Source organism: Portunus trituberculatus, chromosome 16 (genome assembly GCF_017591435.1).
Source record: "Portunus trituberculatus isolate SZX2019 chromosome 16, ASM1759143v1, whole genome shotgun sequence".
Classification (NCBI taxonomy): Eukaryota; Metazoa; Arthropoda; class Malacostraca; order Decapoda; family Portunidae; genus Portunus; species Portunus trituberculatus.
The window spans coordinates 11,800,778-11,828,084 of NC_059270.1; the positions used below are offsets into that span (position 1 = coordinate 11,800,778).

General features: G+C 38.9%; 3 protein-coding genes across 3 annotated transcripts in view; 1 reads left to right on the forward strand and 2 right to left on the reverse strand.

Annotated features, from left to right (window-relative positions):
* Positions 1 to 1,567: 1,567 nt before the first annotated feature.
* Positions 1,568 to 16,002, reverse strand: LOC123504588 (dihydrolipoyl dehydrogenase, mitochondrial-like). Its single transcript, XM_045255236.1, has 9 exons — positions 15,853 to 16,002; positions 11,078 to 11,227; positions 9,664 to 9,801; positions 8,950 to 9,066; positions 8,425 to 8,655; positions 7,498 to 7,710; positions 6,847 to 6,992; positions 4,742 to 4,931; positions 1,568 to 2,106 (listed from the first exon to the last, which is right to left on the reverse strand). Exons 1-9 carry the CDS (start codon positions 15,901 to 15,903, stop codon positions 1,813 to 1,815), a joined length of 1,530 nt encoding a protein of 509 aa, XP_045111171.1. The 5' UTR covers positions 15,904 to 16,002; the 3' UTR covers positions 1,568 to 1,812.
* A 423-nt stretch (positions 16,003 to 16,425) lies between these two features.
* On the forward strand, positions 16,426 to 27,274 carry LOC123504589 (zinc finger HIT domain-containing protein 2-like). The gene is made up of 7 exons (XM_045255237.1): positions 16,426 to 16,566; positions 17,466 to 17,592; positions 17,922 to 18,075; positions 18,570 to 18,805; positions 19,618 to 19,827; positions 25,267 to 25,444; positions 26,073 to 27,274. Exons 1-7 carry the CDS (start codon positions 16,529 to 16,531, stop codon positions 26,237 to 26,239), a joined length of 1,110 nt encoding a protein of 369 aa, XP_045111172.1. The 5' UTR covers positions 16,426 to 16,528; the 3' UTR covers positions 26,240 to 27,274.
* The window catches only part of LOC123504590, a 54,143-nt gene continuing 52,878 nt past the window's right edge, over positions 26,043 to 27,307 (reverse strand). The window contains exon 7 of the mRNA XM_045255240.1: positions 26,043 to 26,269. The gene's annotated coding sequence lies outside the window, so the exon portion shown is untranslated. The remainder of the gene's footprint in view (positions 26,270 to 27,307) is intronic.

Consider the following 27,307-nt stretch of genomic DNA (forward strand, 5'->3'; position numbering starts at 1 on the left):
ATTATTACACAACTTTCTTGTCAATTATCCGCCCCATTACCGTCCCATCATGTCCCAACTTTTTACTATATTAATAGACTCACCCATTCACTGAGCAGGTGGAGCTGGTGGGGCAGGTGGAGTAGATAGAGATAGAGTGGTCAGCGTATTGGCAGGACTCGTAACTGGTGGTGAAATGAACGCCTGGTCACTGGTGGTGGCGGCGTTGGTGGTATGTGAGAGTGAGAAGGAAGCAGGGAGGGAGATCGGTGGGTGTTAAGGAAAGGGAGGTGGGAGGGTGGGGATAGTTGGGGAGATTTAATATCATTTGATACTTTTATTCACAAATTAGGAAGTACAAACATATGATAGAGTAAAGTAAAGTAAGGTATGTAATTTGTGAATGAGACCTGTGGCAAGAGTAGTCTCGGCGTTCAAGGTCACCGTATGTCGATACTTTAGAGCAGTGGTTCTCAATCATCCAGGGGTTCACAAGATAATTTCCAGGGTATTTAGATGGCTGATTTAATGATACATCCTTTGTAGAATACCATAACACTTAAATGCACCAAAACACCTGAATAGTTTGCATGAGTCAAATCCTGTATTAACTGTAGTTATGAACATCTCTTACTCTCTTTCCCCATCAGCTTTCTTGTTACCACTGTCTTCCCTTTCCATATGGTCTTCCAACCTTTGCTTCTTTTGCACCCATTGTAAGTCTCTCTCTCTCTCTCTCTCTCAAATACCACATTTCCTATGGGAAGTTATTCAATTATGAAAGGTATTCACTTTCATGGTTGCCATACAAAATCCCTGGTAAACACAAACTTGATATTTTCATTCACCACCAAATCCTCAAATATTTCAACTGCTTCATATACCTAGCTTTGACAGTAGTACAAAATGAGGACTTACCATTTTCTGTACTTCATCTTTAAAAAATATGGATGCTGCTTTTTGTGCTGCTTCTTAGGAATCTTGGTTAAGGAAAATGGAAGGAGAGAAATCATAGTTTGTATACAAGTTGATTTACTTAGAAATTAAATCTCCATGAAGGATAACTTAACAAAAATTTTTTTTGTGTTGTATTGTTCATAAATATTCACAAATATGTACACAGGGAGTGAGTTCCAACTGCTCTGATGGACATCTCAACTCTTCCCAAACTGCATCTGCAACTTTTTATCAAATGGTGTTCTGCACAAAACCTTAAAAATGTTATAAAATAGCCACTTAGATTACTTCTTTAGAACTTTTGATGTGACAGCTTTTAAGTTTCTGATTTCATGATAAATCACTGCCATTTTCACTACAGACAAAACATTTCAATTAGAGCTGTTAATCCATTAATATTTATGGATGGCTGTGCCTTACTTTGCAGGACTCATTACAGTATAATATCCATCACAAATTTTAGTGAGGGAAAAGAATAATGCAAACACAGTATACACATCAAAATTCTTTCCCTCTTCTTTCCCTCTCAACACTTCACTAATGCACCTGATACAGGGACCTTCAGTAACAAACAACCTTTGTAAATGTGTGTGTGTGTGTGTGTGTGTGTGTGTGTGTGTGTGTGTGTGTGTGTGTGTGTGTGTGTGTGTGTGTGTGTGTGTGTGTGTGTGTGTGTGTGTGTGTGTGTGTGTGTGTGTGTGACTAAGTGCATCACCACCATATTCCTAAGGTGAATGCATATACAGTACAGCAGTGGATAACACATTAAGAACCCACCTCATACTACATAAAAGAAATGTTAATGTGCAAAACTATGACATGGACATACTGATAATTGATGGACTTTGGGAAAGAAATAAAAAGACACCCTGGGATTTAGAAGTTGATGGCCTTTCCAAAGTAAGCTGCCAAGTTAGCCTCACGGAACGCTTCTGAACAGGTGGGATGAGCATGACAGACTCGTGCAACATCTTCACAGCTTGCCCCATACTCCATGGCCAGTGCAGCCTCGTTGATCAGTTCACCAGCACCTGGTCCAATAAGATGTGCGCCAAGGAGACGGTCCGTGTGCTTGTCAGCCAGGACCTTTACCAGGCCGTCAGTATCATTGTTGCACTTGGCCCTAGAATTGGCAGCGAAGGGGAACTTGCCAACGGTGTACTCCACTCCCTGACGAGCAAAATGGAAAGGGTAAGGTTGCATAAGTGTGTGTGTGTGCGCGCGCGCATATCAATGGGTCATTACAAGAATACGCACTAAACAGACTGCTTGGTTGTATGTGCAATGTTATGACAATTATAAAGGTGAGAAAAGAGCCACAAGAAGTAGAAAAGTGTGGAAAAAGCAAACAGATGAACACTAAGTTATTTAATGATTTTTCAGATGCCAGCTCTGAGCCGTGAAGCCGGGCCTCATTTGAAAGGAGGCCGCTGATTGGCTGGCCCCCTCTCTCACTCACCTTGTGTTTAAAGGCTGTGTCATGAATGCTTTGTGGTACATGCTTTTGTTTTATTCGTTATATCTCATCTTATACACATAACAGACAGTTTCTGCTGGTACCGTTACACTCAACAGTAAATGCAGAAGCTTTGATACTCGGGGGAAAAACAATTAATAAGCAACTATAAAGAAGTTTTAGTGAGTTGAAGTGGAAAACTTTTCGCGGCATCTTTATAACACGGTTTACTTATCATCATATCCTTTGGATATATTTAAAGGAATGCTGTTATAAATTATTGCATTTCATAAAAGAATGTCTCCTGAACAGTATGCAACTTCCAAATCATAGTTAAAAGATAATGTAAGCGAAATAGAGAATTATTTATGGGAAAGTATGACTCGCGAGGAAGGGCACGGCGGACTGCCGCCAGTGAAGACACACTGCTGGTTCACCTTGATCCAGTTATAACTGGATTATGCTCCCACCACGACCACTCCTCCGTGCCCTTCCTCGCGAGTCATACTTTCCCATAAATAATACTCTATTTCGCTTACATTATCTTCTAACTATAATTTGATAGTTGCATTACCTTCAGGAGATATCCCTTGATGAAATGCAATAGATTAAAGCAGCATTCCTTATAATATATACACAGAAAATGATGATAAATAAACTGTTATAAAGTTATCGCAATGCAGCCTTCACTTCAACTCGTCAAAACTTCTTTATTGTTGCATATTGCTATTTTTTCCTTGAGTATCGAAAGTTCCGCATTCACTGCTCAGGCTAAAGGTACCAACATAAATTATCTGTCATGTGCATGAGACAAGATATAAGGAATAAAACATAAACATCTACCACGAGATCCGTCAGTACACAGCCTCTCAACACAGTGAGCAGGAAGCGTGCCAGCCAATCAGCTCGCCTTACCTCCATCCTCACCTCCTCCTGGATACAGTATCGTATTGTGTCGTGCTGCCCACTGTCACTTGCCCGTCACCGCGAGTGACACCATCTCATAAATTATGTAATTCGCTTACATTATCTTTTAACTATGATTTGGAAGTTGCATACCGTTCAGGAGACATTCTTTTATGAAATGCAATAATTTATAACAGCATTCCTTTAAATGTATCCAAAGGATATGATGATAAGTAAACCGTGTTATAAAGATGTCGCGAAAAGTTTTCCACTTCAACTCACTAAAACTTCTTTATAGTTGCTTATTAATTGTTTTTCCCCGAGTATCAAAGCTTCTACATTTACTGTTGAGTGTAACGGTACCAACAGAAACTGTCTGTTATGTGTATAAGATGAGATATAACGCATAAAACAAAAGCATGTACCACAAAGCATTCGTGATGCAGCCTTTCAACACAAGGTGAGTGAGAGAGGGGGCCAGCCAATCAGCGGCCTCCTTTCAAATGCGGCTTCACGGCTCAGACTTAGGTGAACAGACTATAGTAATAAACACAGTACTCCTACCCTGACTTTATGGGATTGGTTGAGTCATGCAAGTTGTGTAACACTTGCGTAACTGATCCCCATTAATGGAGTACTCTCCCTTCCCTGTTGGGGACAACAGGCCTAGGAGGTGGTGTGAATGCAAAATTTGCATGCCTTGTCTTTACTACCCATCTTTTGGGATAGACAGCCTTGGTGTATGTATTCATGAAATATGATATCATATAAATTTTCCTATGGGTTTGTTTCCAACTTTATTTCAGTCCTATGCCTGTATGTTGTTGTGCTATACTGTATATGAAATAATGGTTTAAGTAACAAAAATAAGATCTCTAATTCTTAGTCTGATAGACTTAAGTAATATGGCTTGAAACTACTGTGGATGGGTGTTTGATGGTAAGGCAAAATAGATTACTGAATGGAAGAGGTGGTTATGTCTTGATGATGGTGAAACATGAACAGCAGTAGGAAAGAAATATTAGCATCACTGTTGTGCTTGCACTTAATATCCAATGCGTTGAAATGTTCAAAAGGACAGAAATTGGTGAAAACAATCCAAAATTTATAAAAATGAAAAAAAAAAAACAACAGAGTTTAAAGGAATCTGCATGGATAGATATGAGTGGTATCATTAAGTGCAGCATCACATACTTCTGATGATACACAGCTGCTGCTTGGCCAACATGTGAGCCATTACATATACATTTTAAACTTGCAGACCACTTAAAATTCGTAACATAGGGATTCATATGAAAGGATCATCTGTACAGATGGAAACTGCAGGAAACTATTTTGGGAGGGTGAAAGCTGAATGAAAATGTGATGATGGTGTGAACAGATGACAAGAGTTAAAATACTTGTCAATAATCATAAGCTCACATTATACAGCAAAGAACTTACTTCAGCTTTCAGATCCTCTTCAGTCTTGCCAATCCAGGCCACTTCAGGATGTGTGTAGATCACTGAAGGCACACAGTTGTAATCAATGTGGACGGGACCACCAGCAATGCCCTCCACACAAACGATGCCCTCATCCTCAGCCTTGTGAGCCAGCATGGGGCCATGGATGCAGTCCCCAATGGCAAAGATGCTGTCCACAACAAACAATTCTTATAATGCTATATCACAATGTCTGAAGAAAACAGCATCATTACAAGGTAGAATATTTGTAGTTAATACCTGTATATACTTTGTTTTGTTCAGACTAAAGAAAAGTTTAAGTTATGATGAAGGTATAGAGGGATTTCTCAATTTATGCGTGCTTAGAATATGACAATTTATAATAACACAAGGTAAAAAAACTAAGTAATTTTTTTCATATTACATGGATTATTTAGAATAACACAAAGTAGTCAAGATGCTTTACTGGCATGGCAAATCTCAAGTTATAAGATTCTGTGAGATGTTTGTTTGGGCCGCCATATTTGTCTTAACAGCAGAGGTGCTTCAGCTCTAGAAAAGCCAGTGTTGCATGATGAATGTCATCAGGAAGGTCAGCACGTGCTGTCTTGCTGTCAGTTAAGCCGTGTCCACAATATCAAGCATGCTCGACGGGCAAACAGTGATACCAGATCCCGTTCCAATACATAAGCAAGGAGGGTGAATGGCAGGCATGAAGGTGACGTCAGAAGCGAGGAGACTGGCGGCAAACGAGCCGGCAACTGTCTGTGAGTGAGTTTGCACATATGTTCTGGCCTCAAGTGGGTATCTTATTTTGTTATGTATGGTTCCACTTTTTCTACGAGTGTGTGGAAACTATTACTGGATAAAACCATCTTCAGGCTTGTCGTGGAGTTCGCAATATATAGTTGCATGACTTCCCAACTCTCCTCTTCTCCTCAACCAGTCCTTGCACCACACACGCCTTTGAGCTCGGGCTTGTTTTTGTTTTTTCATACACAGGCCATTAATTATCCTACACAAGGCTATTTCCTTCCTCTCGATGGTGTTCTGCATGGTGAGACAGGTCCTGCACCCCACTCTTCAGCAGGGTCAGAGTGAAACTGAACCATGAACCTGTATTTGGCACCACTCATCAGTTTACAACTTTGCCCGCCAGTCTTTGCCCGGTGAAGGAGTAAATATTGTGGGCTGAACTACATCTGGTATCACTGTTTGTTGCCAGATCCCTGCCTGTGGTTTTCCCGCTTCTGATGTCATCAACCCTCATTCTCACTATCTATTGTGATCTGGTATCACTGTTTGCCTGTCGAGCATGCTCGATAGTGTGGACACGGCTTTAGACGCCATTACTATAGCAATGATGATCCTTTGCTTATTCCAGCTGAGAGGCACACAAAAGCATTTTATACAAGATACATGCTGCAGGGAGCATGTGGTGCATGCTGAGACACTCAGATGCAGCCCTTTGAGGAACAGATTAATCTATTTTACATTCATTCCTATGGGGAAAATTGTTTTGGTTTACAGTGAAATCTTGAACAGTGTACAGTTTAGTTTAGTTCAGTAATCATGTTCACTTTATGCAATTTTTACATTGCACGATCCCTTTAGGAACATATCCCTTGGATAATCCTTGTATTATAATTAATAAATCATATGTACATATTCATAGTACCAAGCAATCTACTGTTTTATCAATTGACATATCTCTTTGTCAACTTTACCTGATATACATTCTTTAAAACTTTAAGATAAGAATGTACTTCACTAAAAGCATAAAAATAGAAACAAATTCAATATTTCAACTTTCTTGGTGATACTGCAGTAGGTAGCAATGTGGCCAACTCTAAGAAATAGGGCATACAATAAATGTGTGTGCTGCTTGTGAGTAGTAAGAGACGCACAAAAGGCAAAGGAAATGTCATTAAAGAATGAATTACCATGGTGAACATGTTATTTTAAAACCAAATAGTACGAAACTCATTATTTGATGATTTGATTAATATTCCTCTAAAAAGGAGGACATTTACAAGTATTTCTTAATAGTACAAGAATTATGTTCATTAGTGAGGATTAAACATCACCTACAGCATGCCACTCACTTGGGAATTACAGTCTGGAATCTTGAGTTCACAGGGATCCTACCCTTGGCATCTTTCTCAATGCCCAGCTCCTCCAAGCCCAAGTTTGAAGTATAAGGGCGGCGGCCAACACACACCAAGAGCGTGTCACACTCTAGCTCCTCTTTCTAGGAATAGAGACTTGGTTAACACAAGATTGTCACTTTTGTTTTTTACTAAAGGCAAAGATTATCATAGTCATGAATACTCTGAGAAAGATAGATGAAAAGATGTCTGTGACAATGTCTTTTACCATCAATTCACTTCAATATAAAAGTGTAGTAAGCAGATGACAATGATCCAGATAAAATCTAATATTCATCAAATGAACTGGAAATGTACATGTGAAGCTTTATTTATTATAGGATTTTAATAAAAAATTAAAACTTGCTTATACGTTTCATTAAAATGCATAATGTAATATGAGTGACTTTGAAACTGCTAAAAATATAACATTACTTAAAAAGTATCTTAAAACACATTATAAACAATCTGACATTTAAAAATCCTTATGTTCAGCACCATTTTTTTTACTTTCAACCTTAAATAACTTTTATTTATCTATTTTTAATACAATGCACAACACAGTTCACAACCTTAACAATTTTTCTTCCAGCAGTTACCAGCACTTACTTTGTTATTCTTCACTCCCTCTACAGCAACCTTGATGGTGCTTCCTTCCTTGGATGCAGATAAGACCTTTGTGCTCAACTTGAATTTTATGCCCTGCTTGGTGAGGATGCGCTGGAAGTTCTTTGAAATCTCTCCATCAATGCCCAAGCCACCAATGGAATCCAGGAACTCCACAGCTGTCACTTTGGCTCCAAGGCGAGACCACACAGAACCCTGGGGCAGAAATGGAGCAGAGTAAGAGAAAAGGAAGTAACATATAGTAAATGTGAAAGAATAGATGAAAACATGACTCAGATAGTGAGTCTTCAGCAGTTACTATTTGATTAAGGAAGGTATATACTAGATTCATGGATCTAAAGAAGGTAAGACAATAAATTAGGATGGAAGAGCATGTAATGTCATCATGATTCTTCAGTTTATTAATGAACCAGTTGTTAAAAGAAAAGCATGATTGGTAATATGAAAATGGAAATAAGTAGAGATAAAAGATAATGGGAACTGAATATTATACTGTCCTATTACCAGAGTGAAAGATAAGAAAAAGGCAAATTAATTTAGTTCAAGAAGGTATTTAAGAAATTTGAGAAAAAGAATTGATCTAGTTATCAGTCTAAAATAGGAATTACGAGCCAAAAGCAGTGTAAAAATAGTTAATTGCATTCTCCTCCTAAAATAGGAATTACGAGCCAAAAGCAGTGTAAAAATAGTTAATTGCATTCTCCTCTCTCACACACAATCATTACTCCAACATTACCAATGGATATGAGGATCCTATTAGTCAATAAGATATAGTTATGGATGAACAACAATACTTAACCTATACAATGTGAATGAAATTATAATGAAAGATGAACCACATAATAGAACTCAAACTTAATTTACTACAAATACAAATACTACACAAGTTAACACCAATGAAAGACCCACCAGCTCGAGACCAATGACACCAGCGCCAATCAACACCATGTGTTCAGGGACACGGGACAGCTTGAGAGCTCCAGTGGATGACACAACAGACTCCTCATCCACCTCAATGCCTGGGAACGGTGTCACCTCAGATCCTGTGGCAATGAGGATGTTCTTGGTACGCACTGTATCATTCTCACCATCCTCCTTCATAACTGTGACCTCTGTGGGGCTGGTGATCTTTCCATGACCCTGCAGAAGAGATAGAGGTCTTAGTGATAACAAAATTCTAACTTTGATTCTTTTTCCTTCTACCACTACTACATCCATACAGCTACATGTCACTATGATACCCAGGTTCTAGGTGATTCCACCAAAGATGGCACTTTGGTGGTGATATGGGCCCTAATATGGACACCACTATAAATAAAACTGGCTGCACTACTAATGGGTGGAAGCTTAACAGAACTTCCAATACTCTTCAAGTTACCTACAGGTGCTATAGAAAAAAAAAAAAAAAAAAAAAAAAAAAAAAAAAAAACCTACCTTGAGGCCAAGGACCTTGTTGTTTTTGAAGAGGTGGGCAATGCCCCCAGTGAGTGCAGTCACTGCCTTGTTCTTGGAAGCCATTAGTTTATCCAGGTTCACTCTTACATTTTCCACCTGGAAAAACAAAAAAACGGAGTAAAGATTATGTGGCCATATCACAACCACATGGAAAATTCTAAAAGTAAAACACACACACACACACATATTATATATATATATATATATATATATATATATATATATATATATATATATATATATTACAATGGTATTTGGCATGCCTCTTTTGGCTTGTTTATCATGTCATATGTGTATTCATATGTATGACCACTTGGGAACTATGGATTCGTTGGGGTAAAAAAGAAAGCAGCCATAAGAGTCTCAAAAAAATTGGTTAGCGCAAAATCTGTTACTGAGAGATCCGTTATCATGAGGCACCACAGTACACACACACACACACACACACACACACAACACACACAAAGAGGATATTAGAAGATTATTAGATAATTTGGATGTCAGAAAAGCAATAGGACTGGATGGTGTATCAGGCTGGGTGATAAAAGAATGTAAGGAGCAGCTGTTAGATCCAATTTGGGAAATTACTACAAGTTCATTAAATGAAGAGAGAGTACCACTACAATGGAAGAGAGCCAACGTAATACCAATATTAATACAAAGGTACAGTATAGTGTAACAAATCTGCCAAACCTCTATGCCACGTTCTGCGAAGTCTTTGCTCTTGGCCATGTGGTAAAAGTGGGAGTTGTTGAGGAGTGCCTTGGAGGGGATGCAGCCCACATTGAGGCAAGTTCCTCCATATGTTGGATTCTTTTCCACACACACAGTCTGCAACACAAGATTCGATTCAATTACAATACTAATGGAGTCTGTTTAGTCATCTTGGAACAATTTCATCTCATTTTATCCCATAGAAGGATTTCATCCAGGAGAGAGAGAGAGAGAAAAGGCAACCTCAGCTACAATGGTACAGAGCTCCTGATTCATATACAGGCAACCCCCACTTAACGAAGGTTCACACAACGAAATTTCACTACAACCAAGGTTTCATTTTACTACCATCTGCTCGTTTAACGAACACCAAACTCGCTTTAACGAAGTTTTATCCAGGTAATTTTTTCCAAATTTGAAAGCACCGCTGTATCACGCAAGCCGACAGTCTTTTGAATACACCAGCGCCTCTTGTGGACAACACGCGCACCACTCACTCCCCTAGTTCAAAACAATAATAGCATCAGCAGCAGCTCGTCTTCCCTCGCTCAACTTACCACCAAAACGCCCTGCAATGTCGCATAGCGTTGCTAAGAAGACCAGGAAGTCTCTTACTCTCGAAGTGAAGCTGGATATTATTCACAGACACGAGGGAGGCGAGAAAACTAATAGCATTGCTCGCCACCATCTGACTCCATCTACTGTCTACTATTTTCAAGTCAGCAGACTCTATTAAGAAGGTTGGTGAGACTGTATCTTCCTTGCAAGCTAAAAGAACCACCTGAACTTGAGACTCTACAATGGATAAAATGGAAAGCCTTGTGGAAATATGGTACATAAGTTTTGTATGTGATACAATGATGCGCCCTTTGTTTACATTCCACAGGTTACCGGTTAGTACCTTTCCCCGTTTCACTCTCCCTCCCTTCATAATTTAAGATCATCAACATTATAAAGTTACGTACATACATACATTAGTGTACATTATAACGACTTAAATTAAACTGCCTAAATGTTTAACTTCATAATTTTTACTTTCATTAAACCTTTCACTGTACTATGATGCACTCTTGCTTTGTTTACTCTCAATGGAAGTTCAAGTCAGGGGTTAAACTTGTTATAATCGGTTCTCTTAACAAAGGGTTTTTTAGGAACGTAACCCCTTCGTTAAGCGGGTGTTGCCTGTAATACAATCAATCTTTTTCTTTTCTTTTCAGACATCAATCACATCAGGATTAGAATAAAATGTTTTGATGGTAACAGAATGTAATGAAAATTTATGTAAATCCTTCACTTCATAGAGATGATAACAGCTAATGAGGTTAAGAGCTTTGAGAATGACAAAGGTGCAAATGTACAAGATGACATTGTCTTCAATCATTTAGATACTCACCTTCATGCCCAGCTGAGCAGCCTTGATGGCCGCCACATAGCCACCGGGGCCTGAGCCAATCACCACTAGGTCAGCTTCATGTGAAGCATGGCGGCGCTGACTCACAGTTGCTAGGGCTCCTGTCGGCCCAGAGCCCAGACCCAACTGGGTCTTTGGAAGGAAAGAGACATTGTTAGTCATAAAAGTTTGATTCACATAAATTTACAGTACTGAAATAACAAATTCCCCGATTCCAGAACATTACTCATTACACCATCTGCTAAAGTAGAGTAATCCTTCATTTAATGCATAAGATAAATATATTCTTACACATTTGTGAGATAAGTAAAAAAGCATTAAGGGGCATCTAGGGGTATTGGACAAATATGCCTTTTTGCTCAGGATGTGCAGGATAACCTAAATTACCAGATAGTAAGGATTATTTTCATAAAATTAAATCCATTTCCCCTCGAATGCTATATTCAAATGTCCTCCAACGTTGTAAGAACATGATTTGCACACCATTTACACTTGCTATTATTCAGCACTTGTAATGTGAATAAAAATAGCATTAAAATTTTTCTTCTCCATAAATTTTGTTATCTGTTATATCTTGGAGCCTAACTGGGAGTTGTGAGTCATGCACAAGACAAGCTAGTGCCTACCTAGTCTATAAAGGGTAAGGTGTATCATTCTTTCCTCTAAGCAAAAGCTAAATAAACACTTAGAAATAACCAACAAGCACAAGGTAACAAGAAAGAAACTACTGAACATTGAGAAGGCTTATGGAGCAGGATGAAGCTGACCTTTGAGTGATTAACGCTTTTTGTATAAGGGCACTGATGCCTTATCAGTCTCCAGTAACACAACATATACACACTCATATGTACAAATTTCATGCCAGTCAGATAGGTACAAGTGGTAAGAAAGGGATGAAATGGGCAAAAAATTGTTAGGATATGAATTGTATATAACTATTTTTATGCTTCTTCACATATAGTCATGAGAATGGGGCTGATGTTAGCCAGATCTGTATAAGTTCACATTCTTTTTTTCCTTCGCATGCACTTCCAACAGGGGACCGTGCTGAAATCAACATCCGCTCTCATACGTTCAGTCTCTTTATTTTTTTTCCCCATGCAAGAGGGCAAGCTGATCAAAACAAAAAAGAAATTTAATTGTCAGTTCCCTTAAAGATAGTTAAAGTTAGCCAAAAGTGTGGTACAAATGTCTGGAAACCTCTCTCTTAAAAGAATTTGTCGTAAGAAGATGGAAATACAAAAGCAGGCAGGGAGTTCCAGAGTTTATCAGAGGAAGGTATGAATGATTGACAGTACCAATTAACTCTTCTATTAGAGAGTTGGACGGAATAGGGGTGAGAGGAAGAAGGAAATCTTGTGCAGTGAGGCCGCAGGAGGAGGGGCAGCATGCAGTTAACGAGATCAGTAGGACAGTTAGCAAGATAATAGTGATAAAAAATGCAACATTACGGCAGTGAGAAAGAGATTGAAGACAGTCAGTCAGAGGTGTAGAGTTCATGAGACGAAAAGCTTTTGATTCCACCCTATCTAACTAAACTATGTGAGTGGAACCCCCTAAACATAGTCATTCAGAGGAGTAAAAATCATGAGACTAAAAACTTTTGATTCTACCCTATCTAACAAAACAGTGTGTGTGGAACCCCTATGAACATGCAAGGAGTAGCTACTCTATACAAGGACAGATAAGGCCTTTGTACAGAGTTTGTAGTTGGAGGGATGAGAAAAACTGGTGGAAATGCCTCAAAACCCCTAACATCACAGATGAGATGTGAAGTTTCCAGTTAAGATTATGAGTAAAGGATAGACCGAGGATATTCAGTGTAAAAGATGGGGACAGGTGAGAGTCATTGAAAAACAGGGGATAGTTGTCTGGAAGGTTGTGTCAAGTTGAGAAATGGAGGAATTGAGTTTTTGAGGCATTGAACACTACTACGTTTTCTCTGCCCCAATCAGATATCTTAGAAAGATCAGAGGTCAGGTGTTCTGTGGCGTCCCTGTGAGATAAAGTTGCACAGTGAAGGATAGAGACTGTAGGAGGGCAGTTTTCAAATCAAAGCTTTGTGCCAGACTATCAAAAGTTGTTGATACATTTAATGCAACAGCAAAAGTTTCACCAAAATCTCTAAAAGAGGATGACCAAAACTCAGTAAGGAAAGCCAGAAGATCACAAGTAAAGTGGCCTTGATGGAAGCCATACTGGGGATCAGAGAGAAGATTGTGAAGTGACAGATGTTTGAGAATCTTCCTATATAAGATAGATTCAAAAACTTTAGACAAGGAAAGAAATTAAAGCTATAGGGTGGTAGTTTGAGGGATTAGGACGATCATCCTTTTTAGGAACAGGCTGAATATCAGCAAACTTCCAGTATGAAAGATATGTAGAAGTAGACAGACAGGGTTGAAAGAGTTTGGCCAGGCAAGGTGCAAACACAGAAGCACAATTTTTGAGAACAATAGGAGGAACCCCATCAGGTCCATAAACGTTCTGAGGGTTTAGATCAATGAGGGCATGGAAAACATCATTATGAAGAACTTTAATTGAAGGCATAAAATAGTCAGAGGAAGAAGGAGAGGGAGGGACAAGCCCAGAACCATCCAAGGTAGAGTTGCTAGCAAAAGTTTAAGAGAAGAGTTCAGCTTTAGAAACATGAGATAGAAGTGGTGCCATCAGGATGAAGTAAAGGAGGGAAAGATAAAGAAGTAAAGTTACTGGAGATAATTTTGGCCAGATACCAGTCTTGAAGGGAATTGGAGTTTCAAACATGGCATGATTCCAGGCAAAAATATAAAGTGCATGAGATTCAGGTGATGGAAAGCTCAAGTACCTCTTGTGGGCAACCTCTCTTATCATGTAAGCCCAAGAACAGACTGTGTTAAATCAAGATTTAGGTTTAGGTTGAGAAAAAGAGTAAGGAATGCAAGCCTCCATGCCAGACACAATCACCTCTGGTATGCATTCAGCACTCAGAGACAGGTCTCTGACACAGAAACAGTAATCATTCCAGGGAAAATCAGCATGTCCTCATGTCCACATCTGATCATAATAAAACACATAACACCCTCACTGTTATGGCAGCAGGAGGAAAAGATTGAGTAACACAATCTCCTACAAACTATAAGTGATAGATTATGGGAAGAAGCATGGCAATAGAGCAACAGCAAGGGCTTTTAGGCTGTGGTATAATGAATGCAGCTGAGTGTGTTGCGTTGGCAAAGCAGCTTGATGCAAACAAACCAACAGCAGGGCTACCACCAAAGTATTTTCAGAGGTTTTTTTGCTGATTACTGACCCCCTTTTTTGCAGTGCACATTACTCAATTTAATGCTCCCCCACTCAAAAACTTCAATTTCCCATAAATATTCCAAGATCATTGGGAATGAGAGGCAAGCATAACTTAGAGTTCAAAAAAACAATAATAACTAATAAATCTAAATTTACAGACGGAAATGACATGTACCATCAATCATTTCACTACATTTCTCTCCAGAAAAACATAAGCGATGTTGATGCCATATTCTATGATTGGGTGAAACTGAAAACTGGCCATGTTTCTGCTTGTATAATATGCTGCTAGATTGCTTTCAACAGTATATGCTTAAATACACAATTTTTTTTTTTTCCTCAATGACTGTGTGTCCTGCACGCCATCAAATACTGTAATTTCTTAGCATCCATTGCCAGTTAGGTTAGGCTACTTTACTTTAGTTAGATAACTATTAATTGGGTTAGGTTAAATTACTTTAGTCTGAAGAAAACGTCTACCATTGATGTGTGTTGTATTGACTAGGTTATGTTAGCTTAGGCTTGATTAAATCAGATACATTTGATTAGGTTGGCCTAGCCAGCCCAACGCAGCCCAGACAGAATACTTGCCATAGCAATACTTGACGACAAATCTATATTTTCTGGTATATACATTTTGTATTTATCTTTTTATCCTTTCATTTTGACTGCAAAACAGTACTTTCTTAGGGGATTGGGGTTACGGGTAGGTAAAAATGAAAAAAAAAACAATAAATTGTGACAAAAATAATGTGTAGATGCATTCAAAACAAGTAAAGAAAATTTTTTTTTTTTTTGTCTGGAACTGAGAGGCTGATGAATGAGTAAAACACTTGTCCTTTGACACCTCAAGAATCATGTGCGAGAGAGAGAGAGAGAGAGAGAGAGAGAGAGAGAGAGAGAGAGAGAGAGAGAGAGAGAGAGAGAGAGGGGTAAGGGGGGAGGGGTGGATGGGTGGTAGGGCGGAAGATCGAAACTTACCTATAAACAATACATTTACATAAGAGTTGACATTCCTATAATTTCCTTGTACATTATGAAATTTTAATAATTTTCTCTATTAAAGCTTTTCTCATATAAACTACTACTAAAATATTATCGAAATCTATATGCAATACCTATGATTACATTACCAAGGTCAATAAGGGCGAAAGACGTACATTTTTTTTTATGAATTAAAACTGACATTTTTTTTCAGCTATGCCCAACTTACTCTCACGAACTCTTTTACCCCATTCTGCAGCATTGACACAGGCACTGAACTGCGTGATTCACATCCCCGTGACACCACAGACAGGCTGGCGAGGTCGTCACGAAGTACCCATAGTAAATATGGTCTGCACACACCGGTTGCCACAAGCGCTGGGTAGCGGCCAGGTAGTGGCAGGCGACCCGCCCCCTCGCTCACACTGTCTATCCGCCTCTACTACATTCCTTATCTCTAACGTAAGTACCTCGGAGACTGTCCTTACCCTGGCGGCGCGGGTCACCCTGGAAACCCTGCACAAGACGGTGGCTTGCATCGTGATGGCGGAGCTCAGCTGACGGAGACTGGCGGCTGCTCCACGCTAGCCGCTGCCACGGGTTTACTAATTGCACAATTGCCTTTATTTCAGTATTCAAAGATACGTAACTTAATACTGATACGACGCATATAACGATTTCTAATTGATTTCACGAGTTCCATTTATGATTAATGTCATTTTCGTTACATACAGTACTATATGTTATTTGGAATACGTCATAATCGCCTTGCATAACTCCAAATCCTGTCATTTATCCTGAACTATATTTTTTTTGTTCCTGTAAATACACGTGAACTTTTGAAAGACAAGATGTGCCTAGTTTGTAGTACTTAAGCCAGGTAGATAGTAAGAATCTGATGTTATCAGTGTTGTTGAAACCTTTTCTTCACATGTATATATAGTCGTTTTCTCTGGTTGTCTCTTGTTACTTAATATGAAATCTGACACCTAGATATTTACCTAACACTAAATCAAGAACCATTTTAGTACATCATTTGTAGGCTACCTAAACATTTATCTCATTTATCCGAGTCGTGACGTCATCCAAGTTCGTGACATCACACATGTAAACAACTCGTCACAAGTCCATATAGTCACTGCTTCACTATACACTCTGATAGCAATGGCGTCTGCACCTGTCACAACAGCAAAATGCACCTAGTAAGTCCGTTGATGTTGGCAGAATGAATGTGTCTAAGTGGAAATTATCAAAATGCTAATGGTTGTTTTGAAAACATCAGAATAAGTTGGGATATGGTATTCTGAATACTTTGCTGGGCGTTACAATGCTCCATTCATATTCTGCTTGTTGTGTTACAGCTCCATTCATATTCTGTTACATATTTTTATTCTAGAAATTAGTACAGGATAGATTCTGAATTCTTCAAGCCTGTCATAATTATCGTTATTTCGGCTTCACATAATCGGTCAATTTATCAGCTGAATTAAATATAAGAAACAAATAGCGACAGTAATAGCACATACTACAATGAATACTGCGAGGTCAGTGTAATATTGTTTGCTGATACGTAGAAATGACACAGTGACTATTTGATTATTTAAAAAAAAAAGGAGACTCAAATCATGCCATGAAACTTCATGTCATGAACTGAAGCTACAAGCTTTCTCCCGATCATGGAGTCAAATGATTTATCTGTGAAAGGACTTTACTGATGAATAATGTCTTTGGAGGGATTTTTGGCAGTAAATATCACAATATTTGCTTCAGTCATTATGAGTAATAACTATCTTATTTTTCGTACACATGAAATCAGTTGATATGTTTATTCACAGAATCTGCTACAATTTTCAGAGTTCATCTAAATATGACAGAATTGTGCCATATCTCATCAAATCATCAGTTATTATTCTTATTTGCAAAGTTGTGGCTAAAGTAACCCATTCTTCTTCATCAACCTTTCATTTTGCCTTCCATAGGTAGTCATCCTGGAGGATAAACATGATACTTCTCTTCATATTCAAATTTTTGCAGACTGTAAACTGATGGTAGTTACAGTATTTGTTGCCATCACTGTGTTAAGTGAACAATAATTTTTCAGTTGCACAAACCCATCTAAGTACACCTGTCCACGCTGCAACACACACTACTGCTCCTCCTCCTGCTATAGGAATGCAGATCATGTACAGTGCTCTGAAAACTTTTACAGGGAGCAGGTAGAGGAAGAGGTGAGTATTCCTCATGGCTGTAAGCTGAACACCTTCAAGAAATATAAATTACTCTTTTTGTTACTTATTTCCTTTAATATGTTGTAAATAGGTATAAGTATGTTTCTTATAAGAAAATTATATGAAAAGAAATAAATAAATTACTTCTAGATATTAACTGTGACCCCTTGATTATTGAGCAGCACTGAAATCACATGTATATAAAAACTGCAACTATAGTTGTTCTTCCTATCCTCATTATCATAGTAAACTGACCAAAATATTCACAATACAAAATATCAACACAAGATTAACTTAAAAGTACTGTGGTGTGTGTGTGTACTCACTAGATGCAGGGATGTACAGTGTCAGATGAGTCTAAAAGAAAAATGATGGAGATCCTGCAGCGTGTGAAGTCTGGGGAATCAGTAATGGAGGCAGAGGATGGACCACTGGACTCAGATGATGATGAGAATGAGGAGGACTTGAGTGTCAGGATGGCAGGTAGACCCATTATTACTTTAATCCTTTCACTGGTGTTTGGCACTTTTTTCATTAATCACCAACCATTCTTGGACATTTCTTCTCGTTCTGCAGCCATCTCCAAACATTACACAGACTGGAAATTGTAAAATGTATTCTTTTCATCCTTTTCTTTCTTGTACATGTTTATAAAGCTTTCATACATTGCTTTCACTCCTGGGAATTGTTGTTCTGTATTGTAATGAAAGAATTGATGCATTATAATCCATGTTAATTAACTATAATCAGTCACATGCATTTATGGATCTGTGCTTAATGTTTTTCCCACATAATTGTACTAGCAACTTCCTTCCTCGTAATGTCATCTTGTTCATAAACCCTTTTCTAATCCTCAGTAATACTCTTACAAATATAATCAATTGCATTTACTTTCATTTTTAATTCCTCTTTTTTCTTATTTTAACTTATCTATTACTATATATTAATAATAAATGGTAACAAAATCAAACCTGCAGGGGTAGACTTGAATGATAGTGAAGCTGTATGGAGGAACATGACAGAAGAAGAGCGGCAGGATTTCCAGGAGCTGGTCAAGAAGGGAAACTTTGAGGAGCTGATCCCTGCCTGGAATGCATGGTGGGATCAGGAGGTGCAGCTAGTACAGGAGGTCATCTCAGGCTCTCCAACATCTCCTTCATACACTGCCAACTGTCCTGGTATTGTGGAGGTTCCCCCACTTAGTGAAATCACGGTAATTTTCTGCTTCGTGGAGATGTGATGAAATTATTGGATTTTCTGTTTTGTTCTCTGTTGTCTCTCCCTTGATCATTTTGACACTTAGGAATGGTACCTAAATGAACATCCATTGTGTGGTGCAAGCATCTTTGTTTACTGCAAATATAGGAAGGAAAAGAAAGGAGGATTGAACTTCTCCATTACATAAATTGTCCAAGTGAAGCACATCATTCTGGACAAACTCCATGACTGCCCTGACCCATGAAGGCAAGGCAAGGCACTAAATAGAAGTATGCAGCACTTGGCTCATACCAGTAAGAATATTTTTTTTTTTGGTGGGGAGGGTGGAACAAAGTAAAAATTGCAATGGGGTAGCTGTACTATCTCATGACAGATGACAGAAGTAACACAATTCATTGCTTTCTAAGTTGTCTTATTTACTTCTAGGGCATTATAGGAAATAATAGTTCTTGCTTTTAGACACACATTATGAGCAGTCTATGTGCTACTGATGCATTACTGTAGCTCTTACAAAGGAGATTATGAACCAAACTTTTGCTTTGATTGCTATTTAGGGATGCAGGCCACCAACACTTTCCCCTCATCAACATTCTTTATATTGTTTGTAGTATTTTAGTGTATTACTGTATATCTTATAATTTTCTAGTTTTTTTTTCCCATGGCTACTGCTCCTGTAAATTTTTTAACTTTATATAATTTCTTGCTGCCTCATTATCCTTCTTTTCCATTGTACAAAATATGGTTGGTTTCTAGAGAAAGTCCATTTACTTTATATCTCCACCTCTAATCACTAATCTATTCCTGCAGAAGGTTACTCCATCCCCCTGTCTTCCCTACAACATCCTCAACGTACTGGCAGCTTATGTGTGGACAGTGCGTCTTTTCAATGGTGACCACCAGGACAGCAGTCAAGATGCCACTGAGGCCATCCTTACCTTGTCTTCTGTCCTGGCCTCTGGTGCATCCTATGAGGAGGCTGCATTGGCTGTTGAAAGCCCCAAGATGGAAGCACAGAATGTAAGTTTTTACAAGTAAAAGGATAAGGCAGGGCAAAATATCACAAGTATTTGTTTTAGTATATGTATATGTCATTCTTCTCTAGTTTGCTGGTCACCCAGCTAGTCATTACCCAATGGAAAGATCTCAAGAGCTCATAGTGACCATTATTTGAGTAGGACTGAGACCACTAACACACCACACACTGGAACAGGGAGGTCACAACACCTAAGGTTATATCCCTTACCTGCTTGCTGCTAGGTGAACAGGGGCTACACATTAAGAGGCTTGCTCATTTGTGTGTGTGTGTGTGTGTGTGTTTCACTGTTTGATCTGCTGCAGTCTCTGACGAGACAGCCAGACGTTACCCTATGGAACGAGCTCAGAGCTCATTATTTCCGATCTTCGGATAGGCCTGAGACCAGGCACACACCACACACCGGGACAACAAGGTCACAACTCCTTGATTTACATCACGTACCTACTCACTGCTAGGTGAACAGGGGCTACACATGAAAGGAGATACACCCAAATATCTCCACCCGGCTGGGGAATCGAACCCCGGTCCTCTGGCTTGTGAAGCCAGCGCTCTAACCACTGAGCTACCAGGCATGTGTGTGTGTGTGTAATTCACTGTTTGATCTGCTGCAGTCTCTGACGAGACAGCCAGACGTTACCCTACGGAACGAGCTCAGAGCTCATTATGTGTGTGTGTGTGTGTGTGTGTGTGTGTGTGTGTGTGTGTGTGTGTGTGTGTGTGTGTAATTCACTGTTTGATCTGCTGCAGTCTCTGACAAGACAGCCAGACGTTACCCTGTGTGTGTGTGTGTGTGTGTGTGTGTGTGTGTGTGTGTGTGTGTGTGTATTTACCTAGTTGTAGTTTTACAGGGCCTGGGCCCTGACACCACTTCTTCACTCAAACTGTTCCACGTCTCAACACATCTTTGTGGAAACTATATTTTTTAACATCTCTCAGACATCTTCCCTTTCTCAGCTTTTTACTATGCGATCTTGTGCTAAGATTGTCATATTCTTCTATCAGGATCAGTTTCTCATTATCCACTTGGTCCATTTTGTTGATCAATTTATAAACTTGTATCAGATCCCCTCTCTTCCTTCTCTGTTCCAGAGTTGGTAGATCCATAGCCTTTAGTCTCTCCTCATATGTCATCCCTTCAAATTCTGGAACCATTCTTGTAGCTATTTTTTGTAGTCTCTCCAATTTCCTTATGTGTTTCTTTTTATGAGGAATCCACACTACTGCATATTCCAATCTGGGTCTTATTATAGTACTTATCAATTTCTTCATTATTTCTTTATCCATGTAGTGAAATGCTACTCCAATATTCCTTAGCAAATTATATATCTCTCTGAAAATTCTATCAGTATGGCTTACCGGTTGATTGTTTTCTTCCATTGTCACTCCTAAGTCCTTTTCCTTTTTTACTTTCTCCAGTTCTACTCCATCTCCCATCTTATAGATTCCCACAGGTCGTCTTTCACTCTTTCCCATTTCCATGACATGGCTTTTGTCCACATTGAATTCCATTTCCCACTTTTTACTCCATTCCCAGATCTTATTTAGGTCTTCCTGCAGTATTTCACAATCCTCTTTTTGCTTTATAACTCTGCACAGTTTCGTATCATCCGCAAACAGATTTATGTAGCTGTTCACTCCTTCTGGCATGTCGTTAATATATATGAGGAAAAGTATTGGTGCTAATACTGACCCCTGTGGCACTCCGCTTTCTACTGCTCTCCACTTGGACTTCATATCTTTAACTACCGTCCTTATTTCTCTCCCCCTCAAATAATTTTCCATCCATCTCAATGTGCTTCCTTTTAAGCCACCCTTCTCCTCTGTGTGTGTGTGTGTGTGTGTGTGTGTGTGTGTGTGTGTGTGTGTGTGTGTGTGTGTGTGTTCACCACGGTCGCCTGCTGGTCACCCAGCCAGTCTTCCCCATTACGGAGCGAGCTCAGAGCTCATAGACCGATCTTCGGGTAGGACTGAGACCACAACACACTCCACACACCGGGAAAGCGAGGCCACAACCACTTGAGTTACATCCCGTACCTATTTACTGCTAGGTGAACAGGGGCTACACATTAAGAGGCTTGCCCATTTGCCTCGCTGCGCCGGGATTTGAACCCGGCCCTCTCGATTGTGTGTGTGTGTGTGTGTGTGTGTGTGTGTGTGTGTGTGTGTGTGTGTGTGTGTGTGTGTGTGTTTACCTAGTTGTTGTTGTAGTTTTACAGGGCCTGGGCTTTATGCTCGTGTGGCCCGTCTCCATATCTACACTTATCTAATCTTACTTTTAAAGTATGCACACTTGTTGCAGACACTACTTTTTCATTTAAACTGTTCCACGTCTCAATACATCTTTGCGGGAAACTATATTTTTTAACATCTCTCAGACATCTTCCTTTTCTCAGCTTTTTACTATGCGATCTTGTGCTTCGGATGTCATATTCTTCTCTCAGGATCAGTTTCTCATTATCCACTTGGTCCATTCCGTTGATCAATTTATAAACTTGTATCAGGTCTCCTCTCTCCCTTCCTTGTTCCAGGGTTGGTAGATCCATAGCCTTTAGTCTCTCCTCATATGTCATCCCTTCAAATTCTGGAACCATTCTTGTAGCCATTTTTGTAGTCTCTCCAATTTCCTTATGTGTTTCTTTTTATGAGGGGTCCACACTACTCCTGCATATTCCAATCTGGGTCTTATTATAGTACTTATCAATTTCTTCATCATTTCTTTGTCCATGTAGTGAAATGCTATTCCAATATTCCTTAGCAAATTATATGTTTCTCTAAAAATTCTATCAATATGGCTTACTGGTTGATTGTTTTCTTCCATCGTCACTCCTAAGTCCTTTTCCTTTTTAACTTTCTCCAGTTCTACTCCATCTCCCATCTTATAGATTCCCACAGGTCGTCTTTCACTCTTTCCCATTTCCATGACATGACTTTTGTTCACATTGAATTCCATTTCCCACTTTTTACTGCATTCCCAGATCTTATTTAGGTCTTCTTGCAGTATTTCACAATCCTCTTTTTGCTTTATAACTCTGCACAGTTTCGTATCATCTGCAAACAGATTTATGTAGCTGTTCACTCCTTCTGGCATGTCGTTAATATAAATGAGGTAAAGTATTGGTGCCAATACTGACCCATGTGGCACTCCGCTTTCTACTGCTCTCCACCACTTGGACTTCATATCTTTAACTACCGTCCTTATTTCTCTCCCCTTCAAATAATTTTCTCTCCATCTCAATGTGCTTCCTTTTAAGCCACCCTTCTCTAACTTCCATAGTAATCTTGCATGTGGCACTTTGTCAAACACCTTTTTAAAATTCAAGTAAATACAGTCAACCCATCCCTCTCTCTCTTGTGTTTCACTGTTTGATCTGCTGCAGTCTCTGACGAGACAGCCAGACGTTACCCTACGGAACGAGCTTAGAGCTCATTATTTCCGATCTTCGGATAGGCCTGAGACCAGGCACACACCACACACCGGGACACAACAAGGTCACAGCTCCTCAATTTACATCCCGTACCTACTCACTGCTAGGTGAACAGGGGCTACACGTGAAAGGAGACACCCAAATATCTACACCCGGCCGGGGAATCGAACCCCGGTCCTCTGGCTTGTGAAGCCAGCGCTCTAACCACTGAGCTACCGGGTGTGTTGTGTATGTGTATTTACCTAGTTGTAGTTTTACAGGGCCTGGGCTTTATGCTCGTGTGGCCCCGTCTCCATATCTACACTTATCTATAAGTGTGTGTGTGTGTATTTACCTATTTGTATTTACCTATTTGTGTCTTACAGGGCCCGAGCTAAGCTCTGTGTCCTGCCCCCTTGTCCACACTTGTCATATCTCTCTTTCATCTGGTTGATAGACACCGCATCTACATCATCACTATTCAGTTTGTTCCTCTTGTCAATACTACGATAAGGGAAACTGTATTTCTTCACATCGTTTAAACAAATATCTTTTGTTAGTTCTTTTGCATGTCCTCTCAGGTGACTACTTGGGGCCGCTTTTATAAAATCCCTGTCCAGTATATCAATTTTGCTCACTATTTTGTACATTGTTGTCATGTCATCCCTTATTCTTCTCTCTTCCATTGTGGTCAACTCCAACTGCTCCAATCTCTCCTCATAAGTTATCTCCTTGAACCCTTGTGTCATCCTTGTTGCTAGCCTCTGCATCCTTTCCATCTTCTTCACATGTTTCTTCATGTAAGGTGACCAGATGACTGCTGCATACTCTAACTGAGGTCTTATTACGGTGCATAGTATTTTCCTCATCATTCCTTCATCTAGATGGTGAAATGCAAGTCATATATTCTGAAGCATATTATATGTTTTTCTAAATATCTTGTTGATATGTTTCTCCGGTGACAGATTGTTTTGTACAATCACACCCAAGTCCTTCTCTTCACTGGCCTCTCCAATGATCTCTTGTCCTAGTTTATAAACCTTGTATGGCCTGTATTTACTTTTTCCATTTTCATAACATGACACTTGCTTATATTAAACTCCATTTGCCACTGTTTACTCCACTCATATATCTTGTCCAGGTCCTCCTGTAACCCATTACAATCTTCTAGATTTTTTACTCTCCTCATTATTTAGGTATCATCTGCAAACATGTTCATATAACTATCTATTCCTGCTGCCATATTGTTAACATAAATAGAAAACATGATAGGACCAAGCACTGACCCTTGAGGAACTCCACTGGTCACCTTTTTCCACTCTGATTTCTTTCCCTTCACAACTGTTCGTGTGTATTATTGTTAATACTATTTAGTAGAGTTATAGACTGTGTCTTCATATTTCTCCGAAACTCATTAGTATTTTTTGAAAATCATATTTACATAAAGGATGTTTGACTAAATATGTTTATATTTTTTAATATAATAACCAATAAACAATTAGTTATTGCATTTGAATATAATATTTATACTGAATTTCTTTTTTCAGGCAAATTATAATATTTCTATTAAAGTTGTTAATTGCACATAAAAAGACTTTATACATTAAATGAATGAAATAGATTACCACTTGACATTCAATGAGATAGTATTGTAAGTCAGAGAAGCAATGCTAACAGTTTAAGTAATGTCACACTGCATTATTGAAAGATGCAGAATGATACTACCTGTAGCAACATTGATCATAACTGCTGTAGACAAAGCTGATCAAGAAGGCATATCCTGCCTCCCGCCTCCCTTCAACTAGGCAGCTCATTGGTGCTGTCATTATGCTCTTGCCTCTGCTCCTGTCTTTTTGATATGAGAAATATTTTTGATTACATCATAATATGACAGTAAGCTTTTTGTTAACCATGTATTGGAGAGATTAATTGCACTTATGCTAAAACCAGAACCAATTACCATGGAAATAGTTTAGGATTAGTATTTTGAAGTAATCTTTGTCACCTTTACATCAGCACTTGTGGCTTCAAGAGAGTGAAGAGTTTGCAAACACTGTTAGAAGAGATGTGTGGAAGATCCTGCAAGGTCCAACCCCAAGTAACAAGACCTACTATATACGAGCAGCTCTCTCTGAGATACACGTCCTCCTCAACACCTGCAAGACAGCCCTGGCAAAGAAAAAAAGGCCCTCAGGTTAGAATTTCATACCTGTGTTTGATGTTGATAAGGCAATGCATGTCTAACATCCTATTGTCAGATCCATCATAACATTATTATTTTCTGATGTGTTATAAATTATTTGAATTATCAATAACTTAAATGAGCTGTTTAGCTAGTAATGATGCATGGTCAAGTAGGATTAAAATTCCTGTGCCAAGTGTATATAAGCACTTGCATCCAAATCAGATAAGCTTCAACCTACTACAAAGTAACACAAAATCTTCAGCAACCACCCACACGGTATCATCAACTGACTCTTCCACCACTTGTAACACACAAAACACTTCAGCATAGCAGCTTAATACACACTTAGATCTGTGGACAGTAAGTTACTTGGTGCTAATATAGATCCAATACATAGCAAGCAAACACTTTGATTTCTATAATAAACATTAGCTTATGATGATAGTTAGTAAACAAAATGCTTAAACTATCTTACATATTTATTTTCTCAGTAATTTATAGACCTATCTGGAAATGGACCTATCTGGTATCTTGAGAGTATCATGTTATAAATTTTGTATTCAGCCTCCAGTTTTAAATGATTATATATAGGAAAATAATTCATAAGTATTAGACCAACATTTATTATCTCATCCAGGACAAAGGAAGGGGATGTTTACCTCTTCATTTCCAGAAGAAAACACTCAAGTGGAACTTAAAATCGCTACATTACCCATGGTCAAGTCAGTTATTAAGAAGGTGGAGTTCCTCTTGTCTTATGCAGTGGAGTACTCAGAGCTCCTGGCTGCCATGTCTCCTCCCTAGGATGCCAAGTCCGGGAGAAAACTGAAGGAGCTATGAGAAAAACATTGTTACACAGTCATCGTCTTTTATCCACACTTAGTAATCAAAGAAATCTAAGAGTATTTGATGAGCAATCTGAAAACTGACCAAGGTTGTGGTTATACTTGTGTATTTTTAAAATTGCTCATTAAGAAATCAAGACCTTTGAGAATCATTGAAGGGATCCCAAGTGGAGATTTTAACATCTTTTCCTTACATTTATCCCCCAATGAATCACAGCAAAGGTAAAACTTCCAATAATGTGCCATAATTTTGTAAAAGATAATATTTTATCATTGTACAGGAAATCCAACAAGTATTTTTGACCATATCCTGCAGTACAAAACTACCAAGATGAGGAGTGTGAATGAAGGGCTTGCTTTATCTTTGGCATGGTGCCATGTCATTGATTCCTTATACTGTATTGTGGAAGGTTCTTGACAACCTCTACCTTTTATGTAATTCACATTAGTCAAAAACAAGATTATACTAAAGGCTAAACTGATCCTGTGAAGTATTTTGAATCTAAAGTGTCTTGACTTGTTTTTTTTGGTTATTCACTCTTCATTCTCTTGTAGGTCTTCCTTCTCAAGGGTAACCCACTAACCTGTTCATGTAGATGGGCATGATATTCCAGTTATTTAATTTCAGTCTGCTGCATCTTCTCATTTCATGAAAAGTTTCCACTTCAACCCACTCTTTCAAGTTAATTTTGTTATTTGTACTTGTTATTTTTCAATATTTTTTTAATGGCCTAACAAAGTAAGAAAGGCAGTTAAACGATGAGGAGTGTGATAAATAAGGAATTTCAGGTAAATAAAAAAAAATTACATAAAGAAGTCTGGATTGGTGTTAGTAGTATGACAGACAAAACACATGTACAGCACAATTGCTAATGATTATATGGAGTGAGAAATTCTCTCTCTCTCTCTCTCTCTCTCTCTCTCTCTCTCTCTCTCTCTCTCTCTCTCTCTCTCTCTCTCTCTCTCTCTCTCTCTCTCTCTCTCTCTCTCTCTCTCTCTCTCTCTCTCTCTCTCTCTCTCTCTCTCT